This window comes from Cervus canadensis, chromosome 13 (assembly GCF_019320065.1).
Source record: "Cervus canadensis isolate Bull #8, Minnesota chromosome 13, ASM1932006v1, whole genome shotgun sequence".
NCBI classification, from domain to species: Eukaryota; Metazoa; Chordata; class Mammalia; order Artiodactyla; family Cervidae; genus Cervus; species Cervus canadensis.
Window position 1 is genome coordinate 71,359,927 of NC_057398.1, and position 17,032 is coordinate 71,376,958.

Consider the following 17,032-nt stretch of genomic DNA (forward strand, 5'->3'; position numbering starts at 1 on the left):
TGTTTGCCACAAGACAGATACTGCTTGTAGAGGGATTACATCAACAGCTCAAAGCAACCTTTTTTTTTCATCAGGAACAGATTTCAACTGACCTTCACCGTTGTTTTTAAGAACATAGAGAGATTATTAATTACAAATCTTATCATAGGAGTGCCTTAGTAGAACCAATATTTCCCACTATTAATGTCTTTTAAATTTAAATCCTGTAACGAGTTCAAGATGTCAGTATCAGAATAGTCATTCTTACCCTTTGTCCATGAAATAGATCATTACAATAGGCCTGAGTTTGGACTGCTACTGAGAGGACCAGAGATAAAATATGAGACAAGTACTGTTGACTATTTTATTCAGTAATTCTACCATTTTTCTTTTTACATATAATATCCTAGCACTGTAGTTTTCAAGAACTACAGTTTTAATCTGTGAACCCTTAAAAAATAGATTTTATATACAGTTTTAAGAGATCTTCAAAACCTTTGCATTCAAATTTATTTCTACTCATTCTTCTGAGAGAAAAAAACAATTAAAACTGGAATACTATTAAGGAGACTCACAAGTAATTAAGAGTATGTGTCATCTTCTGGTGTATCGAAACTATTGTGAACTAATTTTCCAATTATAGTATTTCTATAAAATAAAATTTTGGAAAAGTTTATTTTAAAATTCTTCATTTCAGAAACTCCTTGTGAATGGAATTTTATTCTTACAGAATATCTGAAAGGAAAAAGTTTATGTTTTACAGCCTTTTGATAATGACATTAAATACAAATGTTATTAGTAACATGATGTTTAATGATTAGTAGGATTTCTTAAAAGGATAAAAAGTGTTAATACTGGAACCAGTAGCAACCATGTTGCTTTTGATATGAAATAAATAGATTCAAATAGATTCTTATACCTAATCTACTAAAACCTGGTGATGTACCCAGTGTGATTTTTACATCTGTTTTATTCTCTTTGATTGTTGATACACATCAGAATTTAAACAATTGTGAATTCTTAGGTATCATTTTGTATTTGAATTTCATTTAAATGATGGCATATAAGCTGACCGAATTGGTTATGTTAACTGGGTTTCTGACCATTTAATTTTGGCTAACTACAGATCATAGACAAGACTCACTTTATTTCCACCCCCTCCCCAAATGATTATTTCTACTTTAGAGTAGATAATTTATTAGATATTTTTAGAAAGATAACTTTCAAAAAATTATCATCTACCAGAACATAGCTTGGTATTATTATAAAAAATACTGCATTGTATACCTCTGAGTCTTCATTAGAGGCTGGAAAAAGTCCAACTCTAAGAGTTTCTTCTCTCCAGAGGGAAAGCTGATAATGAAGCTTGAGAATAATACACACTTGGAGTCAAAAAAGGTGGTGAGACTAGTGTTTAAATATTTAACTTTGGAACCAGACAATCTGGGTTCTAACATAACTTAAATAAGTCACTTAACCCTCTCTTAAAGTCAGCTTCCCTATGTGGAAAAAGAGAATGATAGAACTGTCTCATAAGGTTTCTGAGAGAGTTAAAATACGTAATACCTTTAATACAGCACCTGACATACAAAAGTTAATCATTATTAATTATTAATAGATTAATAGAGTGTGGAAGATTGAAGCAGTGCCAGTTGCAGGGGCCATCAGTTGCCTTTGCTCACAGATTTCTAGAAAAGGCTCAGAAATGTGCAGTTACATTGTGTGTTGTGCCCTATGGTGAATACCTAGGAACTGGGAAAAAAGGACATTAGGAAAAAAAGAGAACTAGTTTTCTTTGAGGGCTTTTAAAGCTTTCTGCATGTGCTCCATATGCTTGAATGAGTTGCTAAGGAGATATCAGCATCTTTTTTTCTTTTCTTCTCTTTTTCCTCCTAAGGATTGAAAGTGCTTGCAATCTAGTGTTAGAAATGTACCTAATAGAATAAGTGCAATAAATAGGAATTGGGTGTTTTTGTTTCAACTGGAATTAAGCAAAATCCAGAGTTACTGTTCTTCATTTCTATGCAAATTATTAAATTGGATTATGCTGGTAATATCCCTGTGGGAATAAGAAAAAGTTCTAGCCTCCTAAGGAGCAGGGAAGCAAACTCTGAAATGTTCAGGGCTTCTCCATGTAAATGAGGGGAGATTCTAAGATAAATTAGAAGAATGATCTTTACCTAAGGCCATATTTGTACAGTACAACTTGTATATTAATTTTCAGGATAATCCAGGAGGAAAGATGTCAAGAAAATATGTCAAGATGTTTTAAGCTCTTTCTGTCAGGAGAGAAAGGAGATCATTACATACCTGAGTAAGTAAGGGGAGGAAAAGTTAACCTCAAGCCAGAAACAATGACAGAAAATGAAAAACTGTTCCTAGTTTAAATTAATTACAGAAAGGATAATGAATTCTTCATATTTTTTTTCATTTTTTTGAAACTTTAATTTGTATTTGCAATAGTGGTGGTGCTCTTAAAACAAGGAGATCAAACCAGTCAATCTTAAAAAAATCAACTCTGAATATTCATTGGAAGGACTGATGCTGAAGCTGAAGCTCCAAAACTTTGGCCACCTGATGCAAAAAAGCTGACTCTTTGGAAAAGACCCTGATGCTGGGAAAGATTAATGGCAGAAAGTGAAGGGGGCAGCAGAGGATAAGCTGGTTGGATGGCATCACTGACTCAAGGGACATGAGTTTGAACAAGCTCTGGGAGATAGTGAAGGACAGGGAAGTCAGGCGTGCTTCAGTTCATGGGGGGCAAAGAATCAAACACGATTTATCAACTGAACAACAAGAACATGTTGGTATGAAAAGGAAGATAGCATTTTCTATAGGTTGATCCTGATATATATTTAAAAGAGGAAGACATGGGACAACAGTCAACAAAATCGTATACATATGTGACTACAGAATATACCTCACTCATCTCCAACTACATGCATTCTTCCCTTGACTTCTTGGTTGAGTTCTCCAAAGCTGGTGAAGCCAATTAAACTCAGTGGAAGCATGATGAAAGGGAAATTGGAGTAGAAAAAGACAGTAGTTTATTCTCTTGCAATTAAAACTTCTTTCCAATTTTTATGAAAATATATGACCATGAAACAACATCACTAGGGTACCTCTCAGGTCCTTAATGGTTTCTGTTCAAACCAGAAAGCTTGAAGTTTAAACCTAATTAGTTTCAAAAGAAATCAAGCTCTGACTGTTTTCATCAGTTTTTCCCTTTTTTTTTCCATCTTACTGAGCTTCGACATCATGGTTGCACGATGAATTCTTTCAATTATCTGCTTGGTTTGTACCCACTCTTCCAAGTACTTTTCTCTCTGTCTATCGTAATACAATGGCTAAAGCAATTCTACTTAAACTACATCTCCTACATTCTTTTTCTTTGATTAGATCTATCAACAATTACTGGCTTCTTGTGGCTCAGCTGGTAAAGAATCGACATCAACAATTACATACTTCTTATACAATGATTTACAAATATTTTATCTGGAATTCAAACCTCTCCTTAACAAAGCCCCTCTTGCTTCTTCCATAGCTTCCTTGTGCAAAACTGCTGCGCTGGTGTCAATGCATGCTATTCATGCTAAGTCACTTCAGTTCAGTTCAGTTCAGTCACTCAGTCATGTCCAACTCATTCCGACCACATGCACTGCAGCATGCCAGGCTTCCCTGTCCATAACCAACTCCTGGAGCTTGCTCAAATTTGTGTCCATTGCGTAGGTGATGTCATCCAACCATCTCATCCTCTATTGTTCCCTTATTCTCCTGCCTTCAATCTTTCTTAGCATCAGGGTCTTTTCCAATGAGTCAGTTCTTCCCATCAGGTGGCCTAAGTATTGGAGTTTCAGAATCAGCATCAGGCCTTCAAATGAAGATTCAGCACTGATTTCCTTTAGGATTGACTGGTTTGATATCTTTGCTGCTCAAGGGACTCTCAAGAGTCTTCTCCAGCATCACATTTCAAAAGCATCAGTTTCTCAGTGCTCAGCTTTCTTTATAGTCCGACTCTCACATCCATACACGACTACTAGAAAAACCATAGCTTTGACTAGATGGACCATTGTCAGCAAAGGAATGTCTCTGCTTTTTAATATGCTGTCTAGGTTTACCAGCTTTTCTTCAAAGGAGCAAGTCTCTTAATTTCATGGTTGAGTCACCATCTGCAGTGATTTTGGAGTCCAAGAAAATAAAGTCTTTCACAGTTTCCACTATTTCCCCATCTATTTGCCTTGAAGTGATGGGACGGGATGCCATGATCTTCATTTTTTGAATGTTGAGTTTTCAGCCAACTTTTTCACTCTGCTTTCATCAAGAGGCTCTTCACTCCTCTTCAGTTTCTGCCATAAGGGTGGCATTATCTGTGTATCTGAGGTTATTGATGTTTCTCCTGGCAATTTTGATTCCAGCTTGTGCTTCATCCAGTCCAGAATTTCACATGATGTACTCTTCATAGAAGTTAAATAAGTAGGGTGACATTATACAGCCTTGATGTACTCTTTTCCCAATTTGGAACCAGTCTGTTGTTCCATGTCCGGTTCTAATTATTGCTTCCTGACCTGCATACAGAGTTCTCAAGAGGCAGGTAAGGTGGTCTGGTATTCCCATCTCTTGGAAAATTTTCCACAGTTTGTTGTGATCCACACAGTCAAAGGCTTTGGCATAGTCAATAGAGCAGAAGTTGCTGTTTTTCTGAAATTCTCTTGCTTTTTCAGCGATTCAAATGGTGTTGGCAATTTGATCTCTGGTTCCTCTGCCTTTTCTAAACCCAGCTTGAACATCTGGAAGTTCATAGTTCACGAACCGTTGAAGCCTGGCTTGGAGAATTTTGAGCGTTACTTTGCTAGCATGTGAGATGAGTGCAATTATGTGGTAGTTTGAACTTTCTTTGGCTTTGCCCTTCTTTGGGATTGGAATGAAAACTGACCTTTCCAACCCCATGACCATTGGTGAGTTTTCCAAATATTCTGGCATATTGAGTGCAGCATTTTTTTTTTAATTTTTTTTAATTGAAGGATAATTGCTTTACAGAATTTTGTCATTTTCTGTCAAACTGCAAACTGAATCAGCCATACATATATCCCCTCCCTTTTGAACCTCTCTCTCATCTCCCTCCTCATCTCACCCCTCCCGGTTGATACAGAGCCCCTGTTTGAGTTTCTTGACCATACAGCAAATTCCCATTGGCTATCTATTTTAAATATGACAATGTAAGTTTCCATGTTACTCTTTCCATACATCTCACCATCTCCTTCCCTCTCCCCATGTCCACAAGTCTATTCTCTATGTCTCTTTCTCCATTGCTGCCCTGCAAGTAAATTCTTCAGTACCATTTTTCTAGATTCTGTATATATGCATTAGAATATGATATTTATCTTTCTCTTTCTGACATCATTGACTTCCTTGACTTCATTGAGTGCAGCATTTTAACAGCATCATCTTTTAGGATGTGAAATAGCTCAACTGGAATACCACCACCTCTACTAGTTTTGTACATCGTGATACTCTCTAAGGTCCGCTTGACTTCACATTCCAGGATGTCTGGCTCTAGATGAATGATCACAGCATCGTGGTTATCTGGGTCATGAAGATGCTTTTTGTATAGTTCTTCTGTGTATTCTTGCTACCTCTTCTTAATACCTTCTGCTTCTGTTAGGTCCATAGTGTTTTTGTCCTTTATTGTGCCTGTCTTTGAATGAATTTTACCCTTGGTATCTCTAATTTTCTTGAAGAGATCGCTAGTCTTTCTCATTCTATTGTTTTCCTCTATTTCTTTGCATTGATCACTGAGGAAGGCTTTCTTATCTCTCCTTGCTATTCTTTGGAACTCTGCATTCAAGTGGGTATATCTTTCCTTTTCTCCTTTGCCTTTTCTCAGACATTTGTAAGGCCTCCTCAGACAACCATTTTGCCTTTTTGGATTTGTTTTTCTTGGGATGGTCTTGATCACTGCTTCCTGTACAAGGTCGTGAACCTCCATCCATAGTTCTTCAGGCAGTCTGTCTATCAGATCCAACCCCTTGAATCTATTTGTCACATCCACTGTATAATTGTAAGGGATTTGATTTAGGTCATACCTGAATGGTCTTGTGGTTTCCCTACTTTCTTCAATATAAGTCTGAATTTGGCAATAAGGAGTTCATGATCTGAGCCACAGTCAGCTCCTGGTCTTGTTTTTGCTGATTGTATAGAACCTTTCCACCTTTGACTACAAAGAATATAATCAATCTAATTTCAGTATTGATCATCTGGTGATGTCCATGTGTAGAGTCTTCTCTTTTGTTGTTGGAAGAGGGTGTTTTCCATGACCAATGCATTCTCTTGGCAAAACTGTGTTAGCCTTTATCCTGCTTAATTTTGTACTCCAAGGGCAAATTTACCTGTTACTCCAGGTATCTCTTGACTTCCTACTTTTGCGTTCCAGTCCCCTATCATACAAAGGACATCTTTTGGAGTGTTAGTTCTAGAAGATCTTGTACATCTTTACAGAACCATTATACTTCAGCTTCTTCAGCATTTGTGTTTGAGTAATAGACTTGAATTACTGTGATATTGAATGGTTTGCCTTGGAAAGGAACAGAGATCATTCTGTCATTTTTGAGATTGCACCCAAGTACTGCCTTTCAGACTCTTTTGTTGACCATGAGGAATTCTTGCCCACAGTAGTCGATATAATGGTCATCTGAATTAAATTCACCCATTCCAGTCCATTTTAGTTCACTGATTCCTAAAATGTTGATGTTCACTCTTTCCATCTCCTGTTTGACCACTTCCAATTCACTTTGATTCATTCCAGGTCGCTCTACAATATAGCTCTTTATAGCATTGGACTTTACTTCCATCATCAGTCACATCCACAACTGGACATTGTTTTTGCTTTGGCTCCCTGTCTTCATTCTTTCTGGAGTTATTTCTCCACTCTTCTCCAGTAGCATATTGGGCACCTACCTACCTGGGGAGTTCATCTTTCAGGGTCATATCTTTTTGTCTTTTCATACTGTTCACAGGGTTCTCAAGGCAAGAATATTGAAGTGGTTTTCTATTCCCTTCCCCAGTGGATCATGGTGGGTTTTTTTTTTTTTTTGGTCAGAACTCCCCACCACGATCTGTCCATCTTAGGTGGCCCCACATGGCATGGTTCATACTTTCATTGAGTTAACAAGGCTGTGGTCCTTGTGATCAGTTTGATTCATTTTCTGTGATTGTGGTTTTTATTCCATTCACTCTTTGACGGATAAGGATAAGAGGTTTATGGAAGCTTCCTGATGGGAGAGACTGACTGACAGACTAAGTCACTTCAGTTATGTCTAATTCTTTGTGACCCTATGGGCTGTAGCTCACCAGGCTCTTCCGTCCATGGGATTCTCCAGGCAAGAATACTGGAGTGGGTTGCCATGCACTCCTTCAGGTGATCTTCCCTGCTCACGGATCGAACCCACATCTCTTATGTCTCCTGCATTGGCAGGTGAGTTCTTTACACTAACACCACCTGGTGTCAATATTATTTTTAATTCTAGGACACATTCTGATACCTCAGAGTCTTTGCTTGGATGTCCTCTTCCCTTAAATTAGAATTTAATAACCAAATATTCCAAATATTCTTGTTGTTCAGTCACCCAGTCATGTCCTACTCTGTGACCACGTGGACCACAACATGCCAGCCCTCCCTGTCCCTCACCATCTCCCAGAGTTTGCCCAAGTTCATGCTCATTGCATTGGTGATGTTGAGCCATCTCACCCTGTGATGTCTTCTTGTCCTTCTGCCCTTGATCTTTCTCAGCATCAGGAACTTTTCCAATGATTCATCTGTTCATATCAAATGACCAAAATACTGGAGCTTCAGCTTCAGCATCAGTCCTTCCAGTTAATATACAGGGTTGATCTCCCTTAAGATTGACTGGCTTGATCTTGCTGTCCAAGGGACTTTCAGGAGTCTTCTTGAGACCCTCCCAAATAGAGCCTTTGGGGGAAATTTCCTCTTGTGTTACATAGTATTGATTTATTACTGAGTGCAGATATTACTTCTAACTTTAAAAATAGAGTTTTTAAAGTCTGTTAAGTCTTGTAAAATGTTGCCTAACTTTTTGCCATGCTATACATAGAACACATTTGTTGAGAAAGTGTCAATGTGAATATTGAGAATAAATAGGAGTATTTGGGGCTTAATTTTAGTATAATGGTTAACTATTTGCTGTCTGTTCTTGCTATGGTAATATAATACCATATAACAACTTCATGTCATGAAATAATAACACGTTGGTAATTTTATGTTTTTCTAAATCTCTTTGAAATAAACATTTGCTTTTTAAAAATACTGATGGGCAATAAAAAGGAAAACAAAAGCAGTCAACTAATGCCTTAGGCATAGGTCTTTGAAATCAAATAAAAAGGAAAAAAAATGGTAAAAATAATACATTTAAAAGATATTGTTGAAACTAATTTGAAGCCATTACTTTCACTTGAATAGTTGAGTGGCATCTTCTGCAAATAAAGCAAAAATTTGTAAAGGCATATCACCCTGAAAATACTTTAAAATCTCCATAAACGTGTAACATCTCCATACACACATACATAAATGTGTGTGTGTGTGTCTGTGTGTGTGTGTGTACATACATTAAAAGCCTCTAGGGTGATTGCTGTTGTTGCTAAGTCACTAAGTCATGTCTGACTCTGCACCTTCATGGAATACAGCATGCCAGGCTTCCCTGTCCTTCACTCTCTCCCAGAGTTTGTTCAAGCTCACATCCATTGTGCTGGTGATACTATCCAACTGTTTCATCTTCTGTCACTCCCTTCTCCTGCCCTCAGTCTTTCCCAGTATCAGGGTCTTTTCTATTGAGTTGGCTCTTCACATCAATTGCCAAGGTATTGGAGCTTCAGGATCAGTCCTTCCAATGAATATTCATGTTCACATAATTATAATATAAATAGGTAAATATGAAGCATTTACTAAAATACATATGGAAATATTTTATAGTATTTTAATTTATAAGTGTTTAATACTATGGGAAGCAAATAATTTGAAAGGCAGATCTGTATGCATAAAAAATAAGATTCAGGGAATCATATCACTGGGTTTGAAATCTAGTCAGGAAGATCCCCTGGAGACGGAAATGGCAACCCACTCCAGTACTCTTGCCTGGAAAATCCCATGGACAGAGGAGCCTGTTGGGCTACAGTCCGTGTGGTCGCAAAGAGTCGGACACGACTGAGCAACTTTACTTACTTACTTACTCTAGCACCATGTTTTTTGACTTTGAGGAAATGGCTTAAATGGTCGGTAGCTCAGCTAAATGCCTCCTCAAGGCATGAATTCACTCAGCTTCATTCCTTATCAGCAAAATGCATATGAAAGCCACAAAGGGTTATTGTTCTATGCTCACCAGAAGGGCAAAAATTACAAAGATAGAGGCTGTGTTGAGGGTGTGGAACAACTTACAACTTGCTGATGGGAATATCAACTGATAGAGTCCTTTTGGAGAAATGTCTGATGATCCCTGTTACACCCAAACCTAATCATACGTTATGTCCTGATATTCCACTCCTCAGTATGTAGTTACCGGAAGTGAGGTCACGTGCTTACTGAAGCCTCATAATATGGCGTTCACAGCAGCACTCCCTGCATTCCCACCAACCACAATCTACCCAGATGCCCACTGACAGGCACCAGGTAAATAAAACGTGGCATAGTCAAACAACTGAGTGAAAATGTCATGTCAGACTCTTTGTAACCCCGTGGACTGTAGCCCACCATGGGATTTCTGTCCATGGGATTTCCCACATAGGAGTACTGGAATGGGTTGCCATTTCCTTCTCCAAGGAATCTTCCCGACCCAGAGATCCAACCCAGGTCTCCTGCATTGCAGGCATTTTTTTTTTTTTTTTAACCATCTGAGCCACCAGGGAAACCCAAAGAATTGAATATCATACAGCAAAAAGAGTTGATAATCTACAGCAACACCCAATGGTGTGGTTGAATAAACATTTTTAGTGGAAGACTCCAAGCACAAAAAGATGAATATCTTATTACCAGATATATATATATATATACAGTATTAATATAAAACCAGGTAAATCTGTCCCAGGTGTGCAGAAATCAGGAGAGTATACAATGGGGTGGAATTGAGGGTTGACTAAAGTGTTGAATGGGAGGATGGGGTGGGGGGGCTAGGGGGATTCCGTGGTTTTCCTGAGAAGCTGTTCTTCACCTGGAGCTCTTAGCATGTGTCTCTTCACTTTCTCTACATTCAACAAACCATTTGCTTAAGTCTCTTTATGTATATTATATTTCAATACAAAGTTTAAGAAATTCAGCATTTCAGTTTCTTGAATTTTGAATTATTAAACTCTTTCGTACCTAAAGAGAGTGAGTCTGTTACTTTACACACATTTATAACAAATCCTTAAAAGATTAATTTCTTGAACTGCAGGAAAAGCAGGCTTCCAAATCAGCCAGCACTTGCATTCTTGGCAAAGTCTATTCTTGTTGTCTGGGTCTTGATTGTGAAAGCATTGCCTAACCTCGAGTTCTGTAAATGAATTTGAAAGAGCTTCTATTTATTTATTTTTTAATCTCCTGAGGTTACAGATGGGAGATCTGAATAGGTCTGATTAATCGGAGGGTTTATGAAATGCAGAGTATTACCAGTTATGCACATTCCAAGAACCTGAACATTTCCAGAGAACTAGCCTGGGTTTATAAAAACAAATCAAGGGCAGGTCACAGCATTCACTTTCAGTGGGAGTGCAGGTTCAAACTCTGGCATTGCTGGGGCTCCTGACTGAGATTTTTCTTTCACTTTGCAAAGTTTCTGATGGGCGGGACATCTAGCAATCCCTTTAATTCCCAAGCTGTGTTTCGACTTCCTTTTGGAGCAAGTGGTTTCCTGCACTTTTCACAGTTTTTAAGAGGGGAACTTGACACAGTGGTGAGCACTGTCAATGCTAGATGTGCCCTGAAGGGTCTCCAAAATGAGATTTCCAGCAAAACTTGTGTGGCTTGTGTTGTGGACTGTTTGTGTCGCACAAGGTAAGAGTTTTGCTTTTTATTTTTTTCCTATATTGCAAAACATTTGCTAACATGCTTTTTATGGCAGTAAGAAAAACTTGGTCTAGAAGATGTGATTTCATTACTGTTCTGTGGCCTCCCGTGTGAGACAATTTTGACATTGTGAACAATGTCAAAAAATATAAGCAGCTTTTTGAATGGCATATCTGATGATTCATCATAATTTTATTTAATGTAAAATTTTAGAAAATGTTTTAATAATTATTTTCAAAAACTGTAACATGTCATAATTGCAATGATCATAGAATGCACTTTACCTTTTTTTTTTTTGCTTAGAATTTTCACCTTATGTGAAAGTATTAAGAAGTGTGTGAACATATACAGAACAAGAAAATAAATTAGAAAATAAAAGCCTTCATATTACAATGATTGGACTTATTTCAGATAGAAACGTTAAATCTTTCTAAAGAAAAATTTACTTATCATTTATAATTGATACTGCAATGGCCTTAAAAGTCTTGGAGTCAAACACCACTTGCCTCATTAGAACGAAAATATATAAATTTGAAAAAAATTGCATATTCAACCTTTATAAAAGTTGCTTAATAGGATTTTTTCCCTCAATAGTTGTATATAAGATATTCTAGAAGAATAGCCTTTAGGAGTAGCACATCTGAGTGCAGGGTTTTTTTCTTTATAAGACAATTTCTGGATAACTAAACTATAACTTTTTCCTCGTAGATTAAAAAATTTTTTGTGTGGAGGAAATTTGGTTTTCTAGTTCATGTTAGGTAACCAATTATGGGATAGATGTTTGATTGACCTTTTTAAAAGTTATCACACATGAATTCCCAGAATTTTTCACTAAATCAACAAATTTTGATCAAATGCTTATTTCAAGTCAACCTCTAGGCAGTGAGGAATATTAGCAAATAAACAAAACCCCTATTCTTGAGGATGGTTCAATCTAGAAAATAAAGGGTTATTTTTTTTAAGTTATATCCTTTCATAATTTTTTCAGATTTTCTCAAATGTGTTTAAGACTTTTTTTAAAGATAAAGTCTTTTCTTGTTATACATGGTAATATGTGATTGCTTGATTTTTAGCTTATAAACCATATATCCAGTCACTTTTTATACTAGGTATACAGTCATTTCCCCTTCCATAAAAATATTGCAATAATAACTAATATTACAACAAAATATACCAAGGGATGATTACATTGGTAAAGAGTTCTGGAACAATGTAATGTTATCAAAACCAAGCATCTTTTTCTTTACACAAGTGTTTTCTGTCTTTTCTTTAATAAGAATACTTTTAGTGCCTCCCGATTGACATCCTGTTTACTGAGGTTTTCTGTTGACTGCATTTGTCAAGCTAGGGATTTGTTTTGTTTCTAGATCATGTTTAAAACTAAGGATTGATGCTAAATTTAATTAAACTGTTTCAGTGATAACAAAGTGGAACTTGAATTATTATTTAAAATTGGTTGCTACAAAGAATAAATGATAAAAACTAAGTAGTAGTGATTTAAAGTCCTTGCATCTCTAATTTATTCCAGCTGGCTCATTTCATTTGTATTTTATGTTTCATCAATGTATGTTTGAATGTGACATGAGCTTCCACTAATGAACTGAGCATTAGGTCTATACCCATTACAGTGAGAATGGCTATAAACCTGGTCACATTCTAGATAAAGTACAGCTTTAGTATTTAAAATAATGTTTAGGTTAGCCTCATGGTTTTCACAAAAACCACACCCAATGAACAAGCTAGTAGAGAAAAATTACATGAGCTTTCAGTGTATACGGGGGCTTTCCTCATAGCTCAGCTGATAAAGAATCTGCCTGCAATGCAGGAGACCCCAGTTCAATTCCTGGGTTGGGAAGATCCCCTGGAGAAGGGATAGGCTGCTCACTCCAGTATTCTGGCCTGGATAAGTCCATGGGGTCACAAAGAGTCGGACATGACTGAATGACTTTCACTTTTCAGTGGATATAGAACTGTTCTTTTACTGCTTGTTCACCAAATATTTCTGAAACTGTTAGTTCAATTGTCAATCAATTTCATTGGTCTAGCATACCTAACAGAAATTTTTATTAAAGAGTGGCCTTAGTCATTTAAAAATATACACATATACTTCAACATCTGCCTCTTTTTTTGTCTCCTATGTAGAAATAAGTACAGAATACAAATTGAGAGGTTGAGAAATACTAAATTGAATACTGAATGCTAAGTTGAGACATTAAGAAAAGACAGTTGTGTCTGTTATCACAATGGGCTTCACTCAACTAGATACAGCCTTTCAGCATTTCCTACATGGTCTCTGTCTTGTTAGGAGTGAACATTCCCCAGCAATACTAATCACTACTAAAGAGGAATAGTAACCAACGGGAAGAATTTATAAGCTCAACTCTCTATAAGTTTTTCCTTTATACTGGAGACCAAGTAGTACCTTTTTAATGCAGTAGGTTATCTTCATTTTCATCCTTAGTTGAACAAGAACATCAGTTGCTTCAAGGGGAGTCACTCCAGGCTACTAAGAATCTGGTCAGATTTACGGAGTTTAGAATGACAGTTCCTCAGTTATAACACATTGTTTCAGCCTTCTGGAATATCTTGTGACCAATTTTTCAAGAAGACCTTTTAAGATCCAAAAAGTATATACACTATGAAATTAACCATGGCCCCCAAATTCCACGCTGATTAAAAGTAAATAAATCAAAACATAGCTGAAGCATGTCCAACGCATGATGACTGTGTTGCTTGGCAAGATATATGTTTTGTAATTCTGGAGGTTAAAAGGGTAAAAACATTCTTTCAGGACCTGAAATATGTTACATATTAGAGAGATTCTATTCCAACACAGAGAGGAGAATTTATTTTTTTTAATATATTTTATTGTTTCAAGTACAAGGTGGTTTTGAATTAGAGTTAACTCTAATAAAAAAATGATATGATCATAAAATTAATTATAAATTCATAAAAATTACTTTTTAATGCAAAAAAGAACTGATATGATAAGAATTAATTATAAATTAATAACAATTGCTCTTTTACAAGGATAGATGTGAATGTCATATATAGTTATCTAACCCAGAAAACTAAACTCTATGTTTTAAGTCTAGTGTGATAAGTAAGAATCCTTCCTCTCCAGAAAATCTCACATTTTCAGAGCTAATAGTGTGAGAATTTACCTGTATGGTGTGACCAGTTGTCTTCAAAACCTTCTCTTCTCTTAAAATGTTGTACATATTAATAATACCATAAATTCAACCAGTCTGAAATTTATGTGGAAGGCCATACATGAGTAAGAAGAGGTGGGGTAGTTAAATTTAGTCATCACGATTTACTGTGAATTACATGTTGATAAGTTTTCTGCAACAGTTTTAGTTGGCAAAGGGTAGCAATGAATGGAGGTAAGAACAGAATTAAGCAATCTGGAAGATGAGGTGTTCCCAGGAAGGAAGATCTGATGGAGGAAGTGCTCTCTGGGTGCTTCAACAAAGGGTGGAGCAAATGCCCCCAGGGCGGCCAGGAGAGGGAGAGCCTTGCTGATTTTAAGTTTAGGTCCAGTGTGGGAGTGCACATGCTACTCTTTTACCTGCATGTAATTTCAAACTAGGGGCTTCCCAAGTGGTGCTAGTGGTAAAGAACTCACTTGTCAAGGCAGGAGACAAGAAATGCGGGTTCAATCCCTGGGTCAGGAAGATCCTCTGGAGGAGGGCATGGCAACCCACTCCAATATTCTTGCCTGGAGAATTCCATTGACAGAAGAGCCTGGAGGGCTATAGCCCATAGGGTCACACAGAGTTGGACACAACTGAAGTGACTTAGCATGCAATTTTAAACTAGAACTAAATTATTTAAGTATTACTAAAATTATTCTTAGCTCAAAGTATGTTTTCAAATACAGGTGGAAGCACAGATAAGGAGGCATTCTTTATCTGGGTGCCTTTATGGATAGGGCTTGAGCCTCAGTCTGAGTTGACCCAGTTTTATTCTTTCAGTCTGTGACTGTCCTATGATTTTGGCCATGTTTTCTTCTTCTCAACTCCCTTGCTCCCCCGTCTCACCCCCCACACCATCCCGCACCTGCCTGCCCTGAGAGTCTGCCAAGCAGCCTGTCCTGTGGTCACTTAACAAATGTGTACTTTACCCATTTCTTAACATCTTGAACCAGTCTCAGGACATAGTGCTCAAAAAGGATATGATGTCACTGAAAAAATAGTGCTGCATTTTAGCTTAAGACTAAAAGGAAACATTATAAAAATAGTTCAGAGAAAGTAAAGTAATGGAACAGGAAAAAAAAAATCCCCAAAATAATACAAGTAAAAAGATTTGACAGAGTAGTTTTATTTGTTTTGACATTTTGACTGAGAGCCAAGTTTCCCCTAAACCTTGTTAACCAGAAATGTAATAGATAGAAAAGTGATTATAGAAATGTTCCTTCAAAGGTGCTCTGAAGTTTTCTGAACTAAGTTAAAATGATTCTGAACTTCAAAAAGTATAAAATAAATTCAAATATAGGACCCATAAACAAGATGTAGAAGGTAATTTTACAGATGTTAAAATTTTTTGGTTCATGCAACAGAGCACTAAACATTTGTGCCCTTGTCTTATCTTTTACTTTTGCTCCCATCTACGATGCCTCTTCTCCAGGTTATCCATTCAGTTCAGTTCAGTTCAGTTCAGTCGCGTCTGACTCTTTGTGACCCCATGGACTGCAGCATGCCAGGCTTCCCTGTTCATCACCAACTCACCATGATCTTGCTTAAATTATTGCCCATTGAGTCGGTGATGCCATCCAACCATCTCTACTCTGTCGTCCCCTTCTCCTCCTGCCTTCAGTCTTGCCTAGCGTCAGGGTCTTTTCTGATGAGTCAGTTCTTCACATCAGGTGGCCAAGGTATTGAAGCTTCAGCTACAACATCAGTCCTTCCAATGAACATTCAGGATTGATTTCCTTTAGGATTGACTGGTTTGATCTTGCTGTCCAAGGGACTCTCAAGAGTCTTCTCCAACACTGCAATTCAAAAGCATCAATTCTTCGGTACTCAACTTTCTTTATGGTTCAACTCTCACATCCATGCATGACTACTGGAAAAACCATAGCTTTGACTAGATGGATCTTTGTTGCTAAAGTAATGTCTCTGCTTTTTAATATGCTGTCTAGGTTTGTCTTAGCTTTACTTTCAAGGAGCAAGCATCTTTTAATTTTATGGCTGCAGTCACCATCCGCAGTGATTTTGAAGCCCAAGAAAATAAAGTCTGTCATTTTTTTCCACTTTTTCCCCATCTATTTGCCATGAAGTGATGGAATCAGATGCCATGATCTTCAGTTTTTGAATGTTGAGTTTGAAGTCAGCTTTTTCACTCTCCTCTTTCACTTTCATCAGAGGCTCTTTACTTCCTCTTCGCTTTCTGCCTTAATGGTGGTGTCAACTGCATATCTGAGGTTATTGACATTTCTTCCTGCAATATGGATTCCAGCTTGTGCTTCATCCAATCTGACATTTTGCAGGTTATCAATAATCTACGGATAAAATGGAAAGTCTCTGGGTTAGCTTTGCATTCATTCATTCTTCTGTTCATTCAATAATCTTTTTTTTTTTTTTTTTGAGTGATTGCTAAATACCAGGCACTATGACAATAAACACTTTCCAAGCACCTCCCACTTGGGAGGAAAAAAAGCAACGGCTATTATATATCACTAATATATTTATTTTATCATATATTTTGATGGAGATAAATGAAAACACTATAGGATCACTTAGGGAAGGTAAGATACTCAGACTGGAATAAAAGGATGGAGTAGGGTGGGGTTGAGGAGTTGGTTTGTAAGAAGTGCAATGGGGGGGGGGGAAGTATATCAGAGTTGTGATGACAACATAGGTAAGTTCTGACAGTTGAATAGGAGTTAACCAGGTGAGGGTTGACAAGGAGGATATTGATTTTAAGAAGATTCAAATGTTTACTCAAAGGACTAAAAGTAGCCCTGTAAAGCCAGAGGAACCCAATCACTTTCCATATTTCTAA

The 17,032-nt window shown here is 37.1% G+C and overlaps 1 protein-coding gene across 4 annotated transcripts in view; it reads left to right on the forward strand.

The window, feature by feature from the left end:
• Nucleotides 1–10,700: 10,700 nt before the first annotated feature.
• Nucleotides 10,701–17,032, forward strand: part of CFH (complement factor H) — a 192,180-nt gene continuing 185,848 nt past the window's right edge. The window contains exon 1 of one of the 4 annotated variants that reach the window (XM_043485474.1): nucleotides 10,701–11,014. In XM_043485474.1, the coding sequence (XP_043341409.1) occupies nucleotides 10,957–11,014 (58 nt within the window). In that variant the 5' untranslated portion in view covers nucleotides 10,701–10,956. The remainder of the gene's footprint in view (nucleotides 11,015–17,032) is intronic. The other 3 variants (XM_043485475.1, XM_043485478.1, XM_043485473.1) reach the window with 3 other exon arrangements.